At 40.5% G+C, this 16,369-nt stretch overlaps 1 protein-coding gene across 1 annotated transcript; it reads left to right on the top strand.

Moving 5' to 3' along the window:
- Nucleotides 1-11,446: 11,446 nt before the first annotated feature.
- On the top strand, nt 11,447-16,081 carry LOC136675136 (interferon-induced very large GTPase 1-like). Its single transcript, XM_066651557.1, has 2 exons — nt 11,447-12,902; nt 12,987-16,081. The coding sequence occupies exons 1-2, from the start codon at nt 11,447-11,449 to the stop codon at nt 16,079-16,081; spliced, it is 4,551 nt and encodes a 1,516-aa protein (XP_066507654.1).
- Nucleotides 16,082-16,369: the final 288 nt, after the last annotated feature.

Here is a 16,369-nt window from a genome sequence, read left to right as displayed (position 1 = left end):
AGAGCAGCTGCTTCGGAAATGTAGAGACAGGTACCAAACCTGCAGAAAGTGTATGAATAACCAATCAGAAATGAGAAAGCTCTTAGGGAATATTGACCACATAGTCTCTGAAAACAACCACTACACTTACATAGCTTCAACCCTGCAGCACAGGAAGAGCCAGCAATACGGTAATAATTATTCAAAATCTTAATTATTTTATCATTTTTTTATCGCTTATAAGTTCATGTCTGCTGCTTAAAAAAGATGAATATGTATCAACTTGTATTTGAAGAATTTTATGGAGCTAAATGTCATTGAAAATCAAAGGAAACTAGGGAGCAGAAGTAAACGAGAGAATGCTGAGATTTATTTTAAACATATAACTGAGAATAAAACAAACCAAGAGAGGAATCACACATATTTATAGGAAACACAAACAACAACAACAGACACTAAAGAAACAAGACAGAAACTAACTACTTGGAGACATACTAGACAAAACATAGAGGAAATATTACAAGAAAACTGAGACTAGAATAGAGTAAGAAACAGCATATAGTTGGAAACTGAGATAAACACAGAAACCAACCAGTGAACAACATAAAGGTTACTAGTAAAGATCTAGGAAGACATTTGAAACTTTGGAAGAAATCTAACTAAAACTGCTAGGGACAGAAGCAAAGAAAATTATGAAGAAATGTGTAACAGCTATGTACAGGGAGAGGATCAGAAGCAAATGAACTGTAAGAGACAAACCAGGATTCAAAACAGCCCCTTTTCACAAGTGTGGTAATCCAGAAATTCCAGAGTTTATTTGGAGGAGTTGTATGTGCGAACACAACCACCCAAAGGATTTGTCCCTGACATTACCAGACTTTTTCCTCCTTGTGCCCTGGGTGAAGTCAGAGTCAGCACATGCGAGAACGGTGCGGGGAAATATTCCAGGGGTTCTCCTGCACACACTGCACAGGCTCTGCCCCCACGCCTAAAGCTTGATTTCCTGCTGTGAGAGTGCATCTCACGCAGAAAATCTCCCACTGTGCACTGCATGTGTGAACAACCACTGGGGGACATTTCTCGAGCCGGTACTCCAGAGTTTCTCCAGAAATTCTCAGGAGTTCATTTGTGAAAAAGGCAAGATGGTTGAAGATGGTTTTTGTGCAGACTGCTGATATATCCAAAATATTGACAAAAGTCTATTTCTGTGTGTTGTTAGTTTCATAAACTAACAACCATCTCATTAACGTTCTAACCACTAACGTCCTCCATCTCAAATCACTTAAACACTTCATGTACTACACTGTTTGTACCTTTAGTGACCATAATGTACCTGTACAAAACCTTTTTTTTTGAGATTGTACTTTCTCTTAATACAACATTTGAGGCCATATTTCCCTGTAACTTTTGAGTAGAACTGAACTGGAAAAGCAACTACAGATAATGAATGAATTAATTAATGATTTTATTTTTGCATTTTTCCATTAAGCACTCATTATGGTTAAAGTGGAAAAGCATTTTATGTAGATTATTTATTGAGGAAGAGTTATTCATTGTCAAACTACTTACTTGAAAACATTTTGTGTTCACAGTTTTTGATTTCCATCACCAGGGCATGGACAAAAGGAAGAGCAAAGAAATAGCATTTAAACAAAAAGTAAGTAGCTTCTCATCAGCATCATCCTGATATTCACACTAGCAATCATAACAAGCTATGGAGCGCAGTAAGCTTGAATACGTTTACCAATTTACTCAATACATTTACTTCATTATAAATGCCACATCACATACATTTATTTCTTGCAATAAAACCTCAAATGACAGGTTTGCAAAAATAAGAAACGAGAGCTGTGTATCGACTATGTTTTTAAACTACCCTTGCCCACTTCTACTGACCACTTGGATATGCATAGCATTTATGTCACACAACTGGCCTCTTAGTACAAGGGGAAGAGGGGGCAAAAAGGAGTGGGTATTTTAATCTGAACACACTTGCCTTCCACAACATGCACAAAGAGCATCCTGCTGAACTGATATCTTTTGTGATTTGCACATTATGTTTGCTACTGTCCCTCTGTACCAGGGCTACAGGTTTTCATTCCAGTACAGCAGAAGCAGTACATTACTTATACTACTCTTGTAACACTTGGTTAGTTATACAGGGTGAGCCGCTTTTTTGTTGGAATAAAACTGGTCCTTTATGGATAATATATAAATTATTTAATAATGCATTACATGAATTACAATTTGACATTTTGCCCATGTGTGTTAACCAATCATGTTATCTCATCCTGTTGGCATGTATTATATTAAAGCTGGTTCAAAATGTCTCTCACGAAGTTAAAAGGAAATCACAGTTAAAACAACATAAGCATCTGTGTCTGTAAATTTGTGTATGTTGGCTAATTATCCCAAAACTGTTAATGCATTAAAAAAAATTCCCACACTCTTAATTAATTGCTTAAATTTTGTGGGATTGAAAACAAAAAGGATATTTCTGTGGGTAAGCTGGCTTAGGAATTATTCACCCAGAAGAATAATTAGCCCGTACAATGAAAAGAGACAGATGTAATTATGAATGGATAGAATTAAGAATCATTGCTGTCTAAAGAAAAACATGTATATCCATTGTTGTGGATGTTTAGTACCTGCATCATTTGAACACTGCAGCTGTCCTTCACACTGTGTGAAAATTTCATGATGAATGGGCCACAAATAAAATATATTTAGTTTCACTTCCATTGACTTGCAAGTAAAGAAAGTTCTTTCATTCTCCTGTAAAGTTACTGTTTTGGAAATATACGTTTTACTTTGAATAGCACCAATACATAAATAGTAATGTGTATTAGGTTTTGGAAATGTATTTGGTCAGGCCATCAGCTCTAGGTTATAACATATGGAGCAAAACATTACTGACATATGAATTTGATTAAAATTACTGACATATGGTGCAGCAGGTAGTGTCACAGTCACACAGCTCCAGGGACCTGGAGGTTGTGGGTTCGATTCCCGCTCTGGGTAACTGTCTGTGAGAAGTGTGGTGTGTTCTCCCTGTGTCTGCGTGGGTTTTCTCCGGGTGACTGTCTGTGAGGAGTGTGGTGTGTTCTCCTTGTGTCTGCGTGGGTTTCCTCCGGGTGACTGTCTGTGAAGAGTGTGGTGTGTTCTCTCTGTGTCTGCGTGGGTTTCCTCCGGGTGACTGTCTGTGAGGAGTGTGGTGTGTTCTCCCTGTGTTTGCGTAGGTTTCTTCCGGATGACTGTCTGTGAGGATTGTGGTGTGTTCTCCCTGTGTCTGCGTGGGTTTCCTCCGGGTGACTGTCTGTGAGGAGTGTGGTGTGTTCTCCCTGTGTCTGTGTGGGTTTCCTCCAGGTGACTGTCTGTGAGGAGTGTGGTGTGTTCTCCCTGTGTCTGTGTGGGTTTCCTCCGGGTGACTGTCTGTGAGGAGTGTGGTGTGTTCTCTCTGTGTCTGCGTGGGTTTCCTCCGGGTGACTGTCTGTGAGGAGTGTGGTGTGTTCTCTCTGTGTCTGCGTGGGTTTCCTCCAGGTGACTGTTAGTGAGGAGTGTGGTGTGTTCTCTCTGTGTCTGCGTGGGTTTCCTCCAGGTGACTGTCTGTGAGGAGTGTGGTGTGTTCTCCCTGTGTCTGTGTGGGTTTCCTCCAGGTGACTGTCTGTGAGGAGTGTGGTGTGTTCTCCCTGTGTCTGTGTGGGTTTCCTCCGGGTGACTGTCTGTGAGGAGTGTGGTGTGTTCTCTCTGTGTCTGCGTGGGTTTCCTCCGGGTGACTGTCTGTGAGGAGTGTGGTGTGTTCTCTCTGTGTCTGCGTGGGTTTCCTCCAGGTGACTGTTAGTGAGGAGTGTGGTGTGTTCTCCCTGTGTCTGTGTGATAGATTGATTGTTATTATTGTATGGATTAATAATCAATGCTCAGTCGGCAATAAAATAGCCATGATTAAACATTAAATAATTAATTAAAAAAATATATGTTTATAAATGATGTAAAAAGCCTTGGTGGAGCTCATAAGTATATATATCATGTTTCAATCTGTGATCGACTTGTTGAGCCCTTTTTTTATTTTTTTGTTATGTGACTGATTGGTCATGCCTTCGGCTGCTGGAATTGGGTGCTTCAGTCGCGAAGCCTCATTCTTAATTTAGCTGCTGAGAGTGAAGCATTGTGTCCGAGCATCTTTATTGATTTAACCCCCCTTTTCAGGTATGGAATGAGCATGCACTTGAACTGTGGCCATATATATGCTACCTATGTTATTTTCCACACTTTATCCATGGCTAGCAGAGAGCACTGTGCCGCCAGACTATGCGTAGCACATGCGGCGGCGATATTCTGTATGTGTATTTGTTCTGTTTGTAGTGAGAAACTAATGTAAAAGAGATAGAGAATAATAGAAATAGACTTAGACCCTGGGAGAATGAGACAATAAGATGAGAGAGAATCTAGGATGAGGAAGCTGTGCAGCAAGAAGACTGGATAGAGTGCCCAGAGGGCCAGACAGGAGGCAGGCCCACAACAGCAACCTGTAGAGGGGGTGGGAACCGGAGAGTATGATTCATAGAGCAGAAGCTGCTGTGAGGTAGAGGGTGGGATGAAGAAAGTGGGGTGGGTGGGTGAAATGAAAATGAATCAGCAATGAGGAAGCCATACAGTGAGGAGACCGTGTTGAGTGCCCAGAGCACTAGACAGGAGACAGGCCCGCCGCAGCACCTATATAGGGGTGCGGGCTAGAAGGTCTAAGGCTTGCAGCTGCGGCTGCAATGTAGGAAGAGGTGGGATGATAAAGGGAGGGGTGGGATGAGGCGTAGAGACAGATGTAGAGGAAGAGAAAGGGAGGGGTGGGATGATGCGTAGAGAGGATAAGAGAATGAAACAAGCAAGGAGGGCTGTGTCTAAATGGGTGCAAAACTGTTAATCAAGGCAGTATTCAGAGGGAAGGAAGAGCCAATTCCGAATGAAGGCTTAAACATATTGCCTGCTTTCTTTTCTAACATTTCAAATAAGACCATGTTGGCAAGCAGTGTAGGTGAAGTAGTGCCCTGGTGATGTGCATGAATATTGCAGATTCCAAGCCATTATCCAATGCAGCTCAGGTAATTATATTATTCTCAAAACAGCCCAAATTATTACTAGTCAGAATGCTAATGCGACTAATTATTAATGAGTGAATGACCGTTTCCTAAGAGCTCTGCATGTTCATTATCACTAGTAATTAGATTTTATATATATATATATATATATATATATATATATATATATATATATATATATATATATATTTATTTTTTATTTATTTTTACATTATAGAGATCTGTAATTACAATTTTACAAGTAAAATATGGTAAAATAAATTTGACCTCTGGCCTAGATTCCTATCCTTAAGATCTGAATTCTTAAGGATTCTTGGTCCTGAATAGTTTAAATCTTAACTTTTAAAGTCTGAATTTGTAATATGGTGGCTTACTCCATGTGGGGAATGAACCTATGATCTCTGAGTTGGAAAATATGTGCACTATAGAGTAAGCCACTAAACTAACACAGGGAGAAGGACCCAGGCAAATTACACTGAGGACACAGAGAAAGTAATGAGAGAATATTGTGCTTGTGCAAAGAGTGTTTGTGACTTAACATAGAGGAATACAAAAGCCAGTCCACCTGTGGTAGGCTCAAACCGCTGGCCTCTGTCAGAACTAAGGTCCTCAAGCAGGTAGGAAAAGAGATGTGAGACAAATTCAAGTAAAGAAGAGAGTGCACAAAGACTTGAGAAGAGGACAAGGGCTTGTAAAAGGAAAGAAATTCCAATTACCAGAATTGTCTAGAGCAAGCGCATGTGACAGCATGGACTCATGACTGAGCATAGAATGGTTTGTGCGCTCTCTTTAAATAGGGTAGCATACAGCTGAAAGGATTCAGCTCTAATCTAATCTAACTTCAACTGGTGGCTGCGGTAGGCCTAGCAGGACCCCAGGTCATTACAATATGTCACGGTTGGAGGGAGACCAGGAGGTGGATGTACATACATGGAATGTTTATTTACAAAAGCAAAAGCAAACACTACAAAACAACTCAATCAGAAAACAAACAGGCCACAAACTAGAAACAACAGAACAGAACTAGGGCAGGAACAAACAGGAGACAGCCGTGAATAGATGCAGATATGTGCAAAAACATAACAGAAACAGGACACGCATGTACACATAAAACCAGACAAGGGAGCATTAATACCAAGGAGTATATATATATATACACAAGGAACACCTGAGAAGGATAACAAGAGGGCAGGATTACAGAGGAGACACAGATGGGAACACTGATGACAAGGTGGAGACAATGGAGGTGGATGTACTAACAGACTACTTAGAAAATACCTGTCGATCCACTTTAGAAAATGTGGTGCCACTTAAAAGAAAAAGGATAAGACAGAAAAAGCTTGCCCCATGGTACAATAATAAAACCCTTACCTTAAAACAAACAGCACAGAAACTAGAGCGGAAATGGCAATCAACCAAGCTAGAAGTGTTCCACTCTGCCTGGAAGGACAGCCTTATAGAGTATAGAAATGCCCTCACTAAAGCTCACTCAGAATATCTGGCCTTGTTGATCTACAATACTTAAAATAATCCTAGAATACGGTTTAGTGTGTATTCCAGAACTACAAAAAAAATCGGGCAGGTATTGAATGACAAATTCTGGCAACTCTCACAAGTCTTTATGGTGTCACAAATGATCACTTCCCAGAAAAAAAAAAAAAACACTTCTACAGTCAAGTGCAGGTTTAACAATCCAAATCTGTAGTCAGAAACAATCCAGGTCAATACCAAATAAACAGTTCAAAGATCTGGACAGAATATCCAAACATGATTTCAAAGCTCATACACCGAAAACCAAAGCAGAATGTCAAAACCAGGAGAAAAGGACACAAGATATAGATATTGCTTAGAATTGTAGGACAGAACCAAGAACAAGACATCACAAAGATCCTACTGCGCCATGTGCTTTATATACACACACTCACAATATGGCTGCCAACAGGAACCTGAGTAACAGAGCTTCTTAGTATTCTTCTTCTTAGTATTAACACCATCTTAGTATTCTGGAGAGAGTGCACTCTGCTAGCGCAGAGGGGAACTACCTGCTGCAGACCTGACATATGGACTTTTTTAATAATAAAGTCAAGAATATTATACAACAAACTCAACCCACAGTATTACACCCGAACTGGCAGTCATCTGATGGGCTGATATAAAACATAACATAATTGTAAAAGAAAGACTTGAAACTTTTATCCCACTCCAACTCCTGAATACTTTCAAAACACTATTCCCTATTATGAGCCTTGACGATTACTCAGATCACAGAGTACTGGACTTTTAATATTTCTCAGAATTCAGAAGGTCTCAGCTGGGGGAAGAGCTTTTTCTTATAAGGCCCCCAACTCTGGAATGATCTTACAGAAAATGTTCGGGACTCAGACACAGTGCAGTCTTCAAATCTAGTTTAGCTTTTGTTAGTTAATGCTCCCCCATAGATAAAGGCGGCAGATCCAGGGGGTCCATGGACACAGGGAACTTCGCCGCTTCACGCGATCACTCATGTTTGTTGACGGTGGACCGGAGGGATGCCACTGTTTCAGGAAGCTCTGTGTGTCCTTCCAGTTCTCTCCTTTTAGTTAAAGCTGTCACAATCAGATCTGCCAGAGTTATTAGCCACACTATTATTACCAGTAGATTGATTAGAGGAGGATAGGTCCCCCCTGGTGAGCATTGGTTCCTCCCAAGGTTTCTTCCTCAGCTCAGAAGGAGGTTTTTTCCTTGCCACTTTTACCCCTGGTTTGCTTTCCTTGGGGATTTGTACATTTTTAAAATATTTACATTTCATGTTAAAACTTTATCCTTATTGGAATTCTGTTAAGATGCTTTGTGACAACATCAGTTGTAAAAAGCTCTATACTGTTGTAAACTGTATACTGTCTTCTGGTGGTTTCAAAGTGAAGAGAGGAGACCAGTCTGGATAATAATGCTGTTTATTGAGCACTCTGGTTGAACCTCAGACTGATCTCAGAATGATCTGGTCACAGGCTGAATCTCAGACTGATCTAATGGTTTGTACAAGGCACACATCTTTATACCCATTTTACAACCTTACACAAGGATTGACCATTACCTAAACAGGATCTGAAAGCAGGAGGAACTGTCATAACACATCACTGCCGTAAACAAGCCATAAGCAACCTAGGCCATAAACATCAGCTGGGTTCCAGGTGCACCGTCGTAAAGTTAACAGCTGTTCTTATCAGAGGTGTTTAAGACAGGGAATGTGTGATCTCTAAAACAGTCCAAATGTTATATTAGAAATGGTACAATTCAGATAGAAAAAAGAAACAATACAACATTCCTCTCTCTTGTATGTAAAAGAAATGTACACACAATAAATTAAAGAAAAATAAAACAAAACAAGATAAAACCAAAACTGTTTCATATTCCTAGGTGGAATAGGCCATATTTCTTTCCTAATGTATCTTACATTTGATATAATTGTTAGTGTAACGTAGTGTAGTGTAGTTGAAATACATTGTCACTGCTCACATCTGAGATGTGAACATCATCTGAGTTCCTGGTGCACTGTTGTAAAGTTAACAGCTGTTCTTATCAGAGGTGTTTAAGACAGGGTATGTGTGATCTCTAAAACAGTCCAAATGTTACATTAAAAATTGTACAATTCAGATAGAAAATAGAAAAAATACAACAATACAAAGGAATTTGATTGTATTTGATTTGACAAGGGAGGAGATATGAATCAAATCAAACACAGAGCCATATGCTAAAAGAGCACATGGCAGAGACAGACATCACAAAGCAGAGCAGGATAAAAACCCATCACCGCCCTGCCCCCGAAAGGCTCCTGATGTTCCCACACCAGTTTCCTCCAGAAAGTTCTAATGGGTCTAGGATGTGCCTAGCTGGGACCCAGCATCGTTTCTTTGATCCATAACATTCCCAGTCCACCAAGTACTAGGTACTGCCCCGCAATCAATGAGAATCCAACAGTCACCAGTGGGGTGTGGGCTGGAGCATGGGGACTGCATGGGACTGGCTTGAGACGTGAGACAGGACACCTGGTTGAACTCCGGTATCACCTTAAAAGGCCCTATAAACTGCAGAGCAAGCCCTCAATTGTAGTTCTTTGCTCGAGAGCCAGACCGCTGGCCTGGGTAAAAAGAGGGTCAGCATTATTCTTTTGTCATTTGTCAGTGAGGGCCTTGAGCCAGACTCTAAGATCACCTAACCATATCTTGGAATCCCAGTCTCGGAATCCTGCTCCAGGAACTTGGGCAGAAGACAGCAAATCTGACATTTGTAAGGTGTTATGGGCATACTCTGCCCAGAGCAGGTGTTCTGACCAAGAGGATGACTTTGAGAAGGCCAGACACCTGAGATTGCACCTGAGGTCTTGGTTCACCCCTTTTGGTCTGTTCATTAAACTGGGGGTGAAAGCATAAGGATAAGCTCACCGAAGCCACCATCAACTGACAGAAAACTGCCACTAGCTGGTGAATTGTGTCTGCAATCATACATTATGTCTGGGGGAAATCCATAGACCCTCACAACATGCTGCAGTAGATGTAGAATGAATTTGCAGGCCTTGGAAAATCTGTCGTCCACAACCATGATTGTTTTGGGAGGCAGGCAGCCCAGTGATGAAGTCTAAGAATATATGAGACCACAGCAGAGATGGTATAGGTAGGGGCTGGAGCAGACCTGTTCGGATTCTAGATTCTTTATTTTGGGCATAAGTCTTGCAAGCAGCCACATAGGCTTGTATGTCCCTGTCCATGCCAGGAAACCAGAATCGCCTACTTAACAGCTCCAGTGTACAGGCATCCCCTGGATGACACACAAAAGGGAAGGCACTTGGGTTCTGACAACTGATGGGATATTCTGCTTGGTTCAGCCCTGAATACCTACTGGATGGCTGTTTCCAATTCCAAATTCATAGGGGTAATAATGCAACCTTTAAGGATGATGAGCTTATGTTGTATCATCTAGATAGATGTCCAAGTAATTGTCTAAGACCTCATGTAGAAAATTATAAATTAAACACTAGAAAATGGCAGGGGCATTCATTAACACAAATTTCATCACAAAATATGTATAATGGCCAGACACGCAGTCTTCGATTCATCACCTTGACACACCCTGATGTGTTATACTTATAAACAGTGGCATGCTGTGGTGCCTCAAAAGCTGAAGGCATGTGTGGCAGTGGGTAATGGTCCTTAATATGTATATTTAGACCATGGTCGATAATGCAGTGACAAAAGCAATTTTTCGAATATTTCACCACCTTACATTTTCAACTTTATCAACTAACTTTATCATGACATATATTCATTCATTCATTATCTGTAACCGCTTATCCAATTCAGGGTCACGGTGGGTCAAGAGCCTACCTGGAATCATTGGGCGCAAGGCGGGATTTCACCCTGGAGTGGGCGCCAGTCCTTCACAGAGCAACACAGACACACACACACATTCACTCACACCTACTCACTCAACTCCTCACAGACAGTCACCCGGAGCGGGAATCGAACCCACAACCTCCAGGCCCCTGGAGCTGTGTGACTGCGACACTACCTGCTGCGCCACCGTGCCGCCCTTCATGACATATAAATGAACTTAAAATATAAAATATTTGGGCAAATGTAATTCAAATATTCAAAATTCAGACAAAAATAAAATATTCAAAATTCATATTTAAATATTTATATCTGTGATTTGGCTCCATAATACCATCTCTTGAGCACAGCTATGAATATCTAGACAATCAGTTTCTGAAATTATTTATATTAACTTGGGCTGCAACTAATTAATTTGCCAATTATTTTATCAATTAATCGATTATTAATCGGATTAAAAGGAAGAGAAGCCAAATTTGGTTTCCTGTCTGTTACTAGCAAATTCAGGACACCAAGCAGAGAACAGCTGCTTGCTGTGGTGTGTAGATCTTCTTCAAAACATAGTCAGCAATGCTGGGCTGTTTTAAAATATATTATTATTTTAAAAAATTTTGGATTTTTTTTTTTAACTCTGAATGTAACTGCCACCACATTTAAGGGGGAACGGAAAACTCGCTAAATACAAGAGTGATATAAATTTACTAAAAATGAGACAATATTAACCAGAAAACAAAATATTTCTAATATTAGTTAAAAGTATGTTTTTGCAGTCTTACTTCAAGCCAAAGATGATTTTATCAAAATTTGTTATGAGGGACCCCCCATGTGCTAGGGGAACCCATAAAACCAAAGGAATAATCCAAGCCGACTTTTCACTTGCTTTTAACTTGAGTGCAATGACAAAGATTTTTAATGTTTTCAAATTAAACTCTTTTACAGGAGGGAAAAACAGAGCTTGATGCAGAAGAAGACACTGTACACTCTGATGAAAAAATTGAGGAGTTATTAATGAGACTTCAACTAAATACAAAACTGAGACAAAAATTAAAACCTGCAGATGTTCTACAAATAACTGCTGACTCCCTAAAGCCCAAAGAGGACTGCGCTGAGGATGAACTAGTTCAAATATTCTTACAGAGGCTGCTGTTAAGGAACTACAAAGCAAGATATATTAGCATTAAAGAAGCATCCAGTGACCTGCATTACAATCAGTCAGGTACCATAAACAAAAATGAAGAAGAAACATTTGAATTTTTTTATTCTGGAAATCCAGCATCTCTTGGCCAAGCAATACATAAAGATCCTATTCACCCCATGGATGTTCAGATGGCAGTGTTCCTCTGTTCAGATGGGTTCCTAAAGCAGTTGATAGTGACTAAGCTTTCATACTGTCAGTATGCTCTGCCTCTACTAGTGCCCAATCCATTCACTGGAGGAATTGAGTTCCCACTCTGGGCGTTCCAACAAGTAAGGAAAAACTGGAACTCCAGTAAAGTTTCTGGAAAAGTTAACAACATGGCCAGTGCACAAACTCCAATGGTGGCTGTTTTCAGATTTGGCTCTATTTCCACATCCAAGTCTCAGTTGATCAACAGCCTGATCAATGAGAAGCACAATACATTCTTCCACAGGAATTGCCCGGGCAGCAGTAGAAATCGTCTACTGATGGATGGTGTAGTGGAGATTGCCTGGTACTGTCCATCTGGAAAAATCACTGATCATTTCCCTGATTGTGTGGCATTTTGTAATCTGCATGGTGATGCAGAAACTCATGAGAAACAATTGGAGATGCTGACTAAAATGTCCTCTGTGAACATTGTGGTTTTAGGCAATCCAGAAAAAGGTAGCACACACACACAAACCCTAAAGAAGCTCTACAGTGACCCAAAGCCTCTCATTTGCCTTTTTTGTGAAGATGAATCCCCTGTCAGTGGAGTGAAGAAATTGAAATACAGAATTGGTCTTAAAGGCAGGAATCAGGCAGCTGTATCTGCAGAACTCCAAAAAACTCTCAAAGAGTGTTTCCCAAACTTGAGCACCACCTTCAGCCTTGAAAATGTGGACAAAATAAGCGGAATCAGAACAGATATAAAGGACAATCCTGAATGCATAAAACAGAAGGAAGCTGCTCTCCAGATAATAAAGCTGCTGAAAGGAATGGAACTGTCCAAAATTCAGGAGGAATATCTGCCTTGTCAGGGAACACTGTGGCATGACTGGTGTAAGAGGAACAAAGAACTACACAGGGTACATGGTGCTGATATAGAGAGGGTAATCAGCAAAAACCAAAATGAAATGAAGCAGATTCGTGAAAAGCAAGCAGCACGTGGTCTCACAAACTTCACAAAGCTGTTCATTGAAACAATAAGTTCTTGTTCAACAGAAAATGAGAAATCTTACTTTCTGAAGTGGGTGGAAATACTTTTAGATATGTTCACAGCTGATGATCTCTCTGCTCTGCATCATAAATATGATGAAAATTGGTCAGGTGTTCTGGACTTGAAAAGGAAGCATGACAAATCAGAACAAATTAAATCTGAGCAAATCAAACTTGAAGAAATGTCTAAAGAGCTGAAAGCTGCAACCTTTGGTTTGGTACACATTCTTAGGGAAATGGGCCAGCTGTACGAGTCGTTTGTATCTGTAGATCCAGAAACCAGACAATGTGAAAAAGAAGTAGTTCTTTCGCTTCCCAAACTCGCAGCAGAGCTCTTAACATCAGGGCACCCACTGGAGCTGATGGATGGTGATGCAGCTCATGTTCCCCTGATCTGGATTTCTGCAGTTCTAGATGAACTTATCAAGAAGCTGGGAGACAAGAAAGTGTTTATTCTGTCAGTTTTAGGAGTCCAGAGTTCAGGGAAATCCACCATGCTCAATGCTATGTTTGGACTTCAGTTTGCAGTCAGTGCTGGAAGATGCACAAAAGGAGCTTTTATGCAGCTGGTAAAAGTATCTAAGATAAAACTAAATTTTGACTACATTCTTGTTGTTGATACAGAAGGTCTCAGAGCTCTGGAGTTGACCGGCATATCAACAAGACATCATGACAATGAATTAGCAACATTTGTTGTAGGACTTGGGAATACAACTATTATCAACATTATGGGAGAAAACCCTGCTGACATGCAGGACATCCTTCAGATTGTTGTCCAGGCATTCCTGAGGATGAAGAAGGTCAAATTGTCTCCAAGTTGTTTATTTGTGCATCATAATGTTTCCGATATCACAGCTGAAGAGAAAAACAAAGAGGGAAAAAGACGTTTGCAAGACAAATTGGATGAAATGGCAAAGTTAGCTGCCAAAGAGGAAGTCTGTGATGCTGAATGCTTCAGTGATGTCATTGCATTTGATATTAAAAATGACGTCCGTTATTTTGCACAGCTCTGGGAGGGCAGCCCTCCTATGGCTCCACCAAATCCAACCTACAGTGAAAATATTCTGGAGCTAAAGAAATCTCCACTACAGCAGGGTTCAAAACTGCACTGTATAACACTGAAACAACTCAAATGCCGGATTACAGACCTGTGGACTGCCCTCATGAATGAAAACTTTGTTTTTAGCTTCAAAAATACATTGGAGATTTCAGTGTACAGACAGCTAGAGGAAGAGTATGGGAAGTGGACCTGGACCCTTAGGAGTACAATGTTAAGAATTCAAGACAAACTTTACAACAGAATCAAAAACAATCAACTGGAGAAAGTTGAGTACAAGCTTCTTGTTGAAGAAATGCAAGACACATTTGAAAATGTGAAAAGCTCAATGACTTCCTTCTTTGAAAGTGAACACGAGAAAGACATCATGGAGCAGTGGAGGGTGAGGTTTGAAAATAAAATACAATTTCTACATGATGACCTCATAAAACAAGCAGAAAGAGAGTTAGTTGGCATTCTCGAGCTGAGAGATTCAGAAAAACAAAAATCACAGTATGAGGCAAAACTTTTTGAGAAGAGTAAAGAACTTGCTTTATCTCTCCAGAACAATGAGGATGATGAAGGAAAGAAGAAAGAACAGTTTGATTCACTGTGGGAGAAATGGATCTCTGAGTTGACTGCTACAATCCAGCCCATGAGACCAGTTGCTATAGCAGAGGACATTTTCCAAATTTTGTGTGAAAGTTATGAAGTGGCACTCGTGATCAGTCGCAGACAGTGTAAGGAATACGTTGAAATACATATGTTGTGTGATTATACCCCTTACGTAAGACAGAAAAAAAAAAGCCAAATTTTTCCAGCAAAAACCACTTTACCACTTGATGACCAAACCTCAGTAAGGAATCTGACACTTAGTGTGATCAAACAAACTAAAGACTTGATTAAGTCAAAACCAGTAGAACAGATGGGCTACAATCCAAGTCACATTCAAGAGATTGTTCTCCTAGTCAAACAGGTGATAAAGGAACACAAGACCTCCAAATACAAGTTCACCAAAGAGTTCTCAGTGGATCTCTCTCTGTTTGTGTGTGAAACTGCAAAAGAGACATTTGAAGAGTTACAAGAGAAATTCAGGAATGCCAATGATCCCATGGTCTACCTACAGAATATGAAACCAAGATACTACTGCATTTTCCAGAAATTCTGCCAAGGTGCTTCTTCTGTGGTAGCATTTGGTGCATCAATGTGCAGCAAACTTGGAGAATCCATCCTGCAGAGTGTCTACAATCAGACAGCCACTGATCTGGCAGATCAGATGAAATCAGACCTCCCAGAATTTAATGGGAACAGGTCAAAGCTGGAAAAACACATTCTTAAATCACTGGCAGAAGAGGAGAACTTTCAGAGGTATAAAACCTACATAATGAGTCCTCAGGAACACATTAAGAGCTTTATTAAAGAGGTTGTGTGCAGTTATATGGAAAAAGAAAATCCCAGAGCTCTCAATAAAATCATGGGAATTATTGCACACAAAAAGCGGTGTGTAATCATAGCAGCACAATCTACAACTGAGGAAATGAAGAAGAAATCAGGAGACGCAAATATGTGGTTGGAGTCATTTTCCAGGAGTCTCAAAGATGAGCTTGTGTGTGAAACAGAGCACCTCAGTGGTTATTACTGTAAAGACATAAGTGATTTGCAACTGCTCACAGAGGTTGTGAAAAATGAAATGTCTTTAATTACTGAAGAACTGAAGAAGAATTTAAACAGTGTCTCTGCTCTTAAAATGGAGAAGTTCAGGAAGAGACCAGATGAGATTCTGATCGAGCAGTTCTGTCACTGCTGCTGGGTGCAGTGTCCTTTCTGTAAAGCAACCTGTACCAACACCATGGAAGACCATGATGGAGATCACAGTGTTCCTGTTCATCGAAACAGTGGAATAAATGGGTGGCATTACCGAGGAACAAAAAATCTTGCCATTGATTTCTGCACAACCTCTGTGGTGAGTGATTGGGCCTTCGTCACATCTTCTGACTCTGATACAACAGTGCCATGGAAACAGTACAGAAGAGCTGGTCCTAAATATGCAAACTGGAGCATCACTCCTGATCTCTCTGAGCTCCCGTACTGGAAGTGGTTTCTGTGCAGGTTTCAGAAAGACTTGGAGAATTTCTACAGCATGACTTTCCAGGGAAAAGGTCAGATTCCTGATCAATGGAAGAAATACACAAAAGAGGAAGCCATTAAAAGTTTGGATAAATACATTTAACAGTGCTGAAATGCTAAAATTATTAAATACTGTACCCAACAAATCAAGAAAATGATCACAGGTTCAGCTTCTGAGATATAAAAATATACTGCAGTATAACTGTCTATTCATTCATTCATTCATTCATTATTTGTAACCCTTATCCAATTCAGGGTCGCGGTGGGTCCAGAGTCTACCTGGAATCATTGGGCACCAAGGCGGGAATACACCCTGGAGGGGGCGCCAGTCCTTCACAGGGCAACACACACACTTACACATTCACTCACACACTCACACCTACGGACACTT

Source organism: Hoplias malabaricus, chromosome 18 (genome assembly GCF_029633855.1).
Source record: "Hoplias malabaricus isolate fHopMal1 chromosome 18, fHopMal1.hap1, whole genome shotgun sequence".
NCBI lineage: Eukaryota > Metazoa > Chordata > Actinopteri > Characiformes > Erythrinidae > Hoplias > Hoplias malabaricus.
Note: the sequence above shows the minus strand (reverse complement) of the source record. Positions and strands in the feature narration are given on the sequence as shown.

What these genes read in the sequence shown, in the direction of transcription:
- LOC136675136 (XM_066651557.1), top strand. Translation starts at nt 11,447, where the DNA reads ATGAGACTTCAACTAAATACAAAACTGAGACAAAAATTAAAACCTGCA. An exon ending in TGATCTCTCTGCTCTGCATC is followed by an intron (nt 12,903 to 12,986) that starts ATAAATATGATG and finishes CTGAGCAAATCA; the next exon opens with AACTTGAAGAAATGTCTAAA.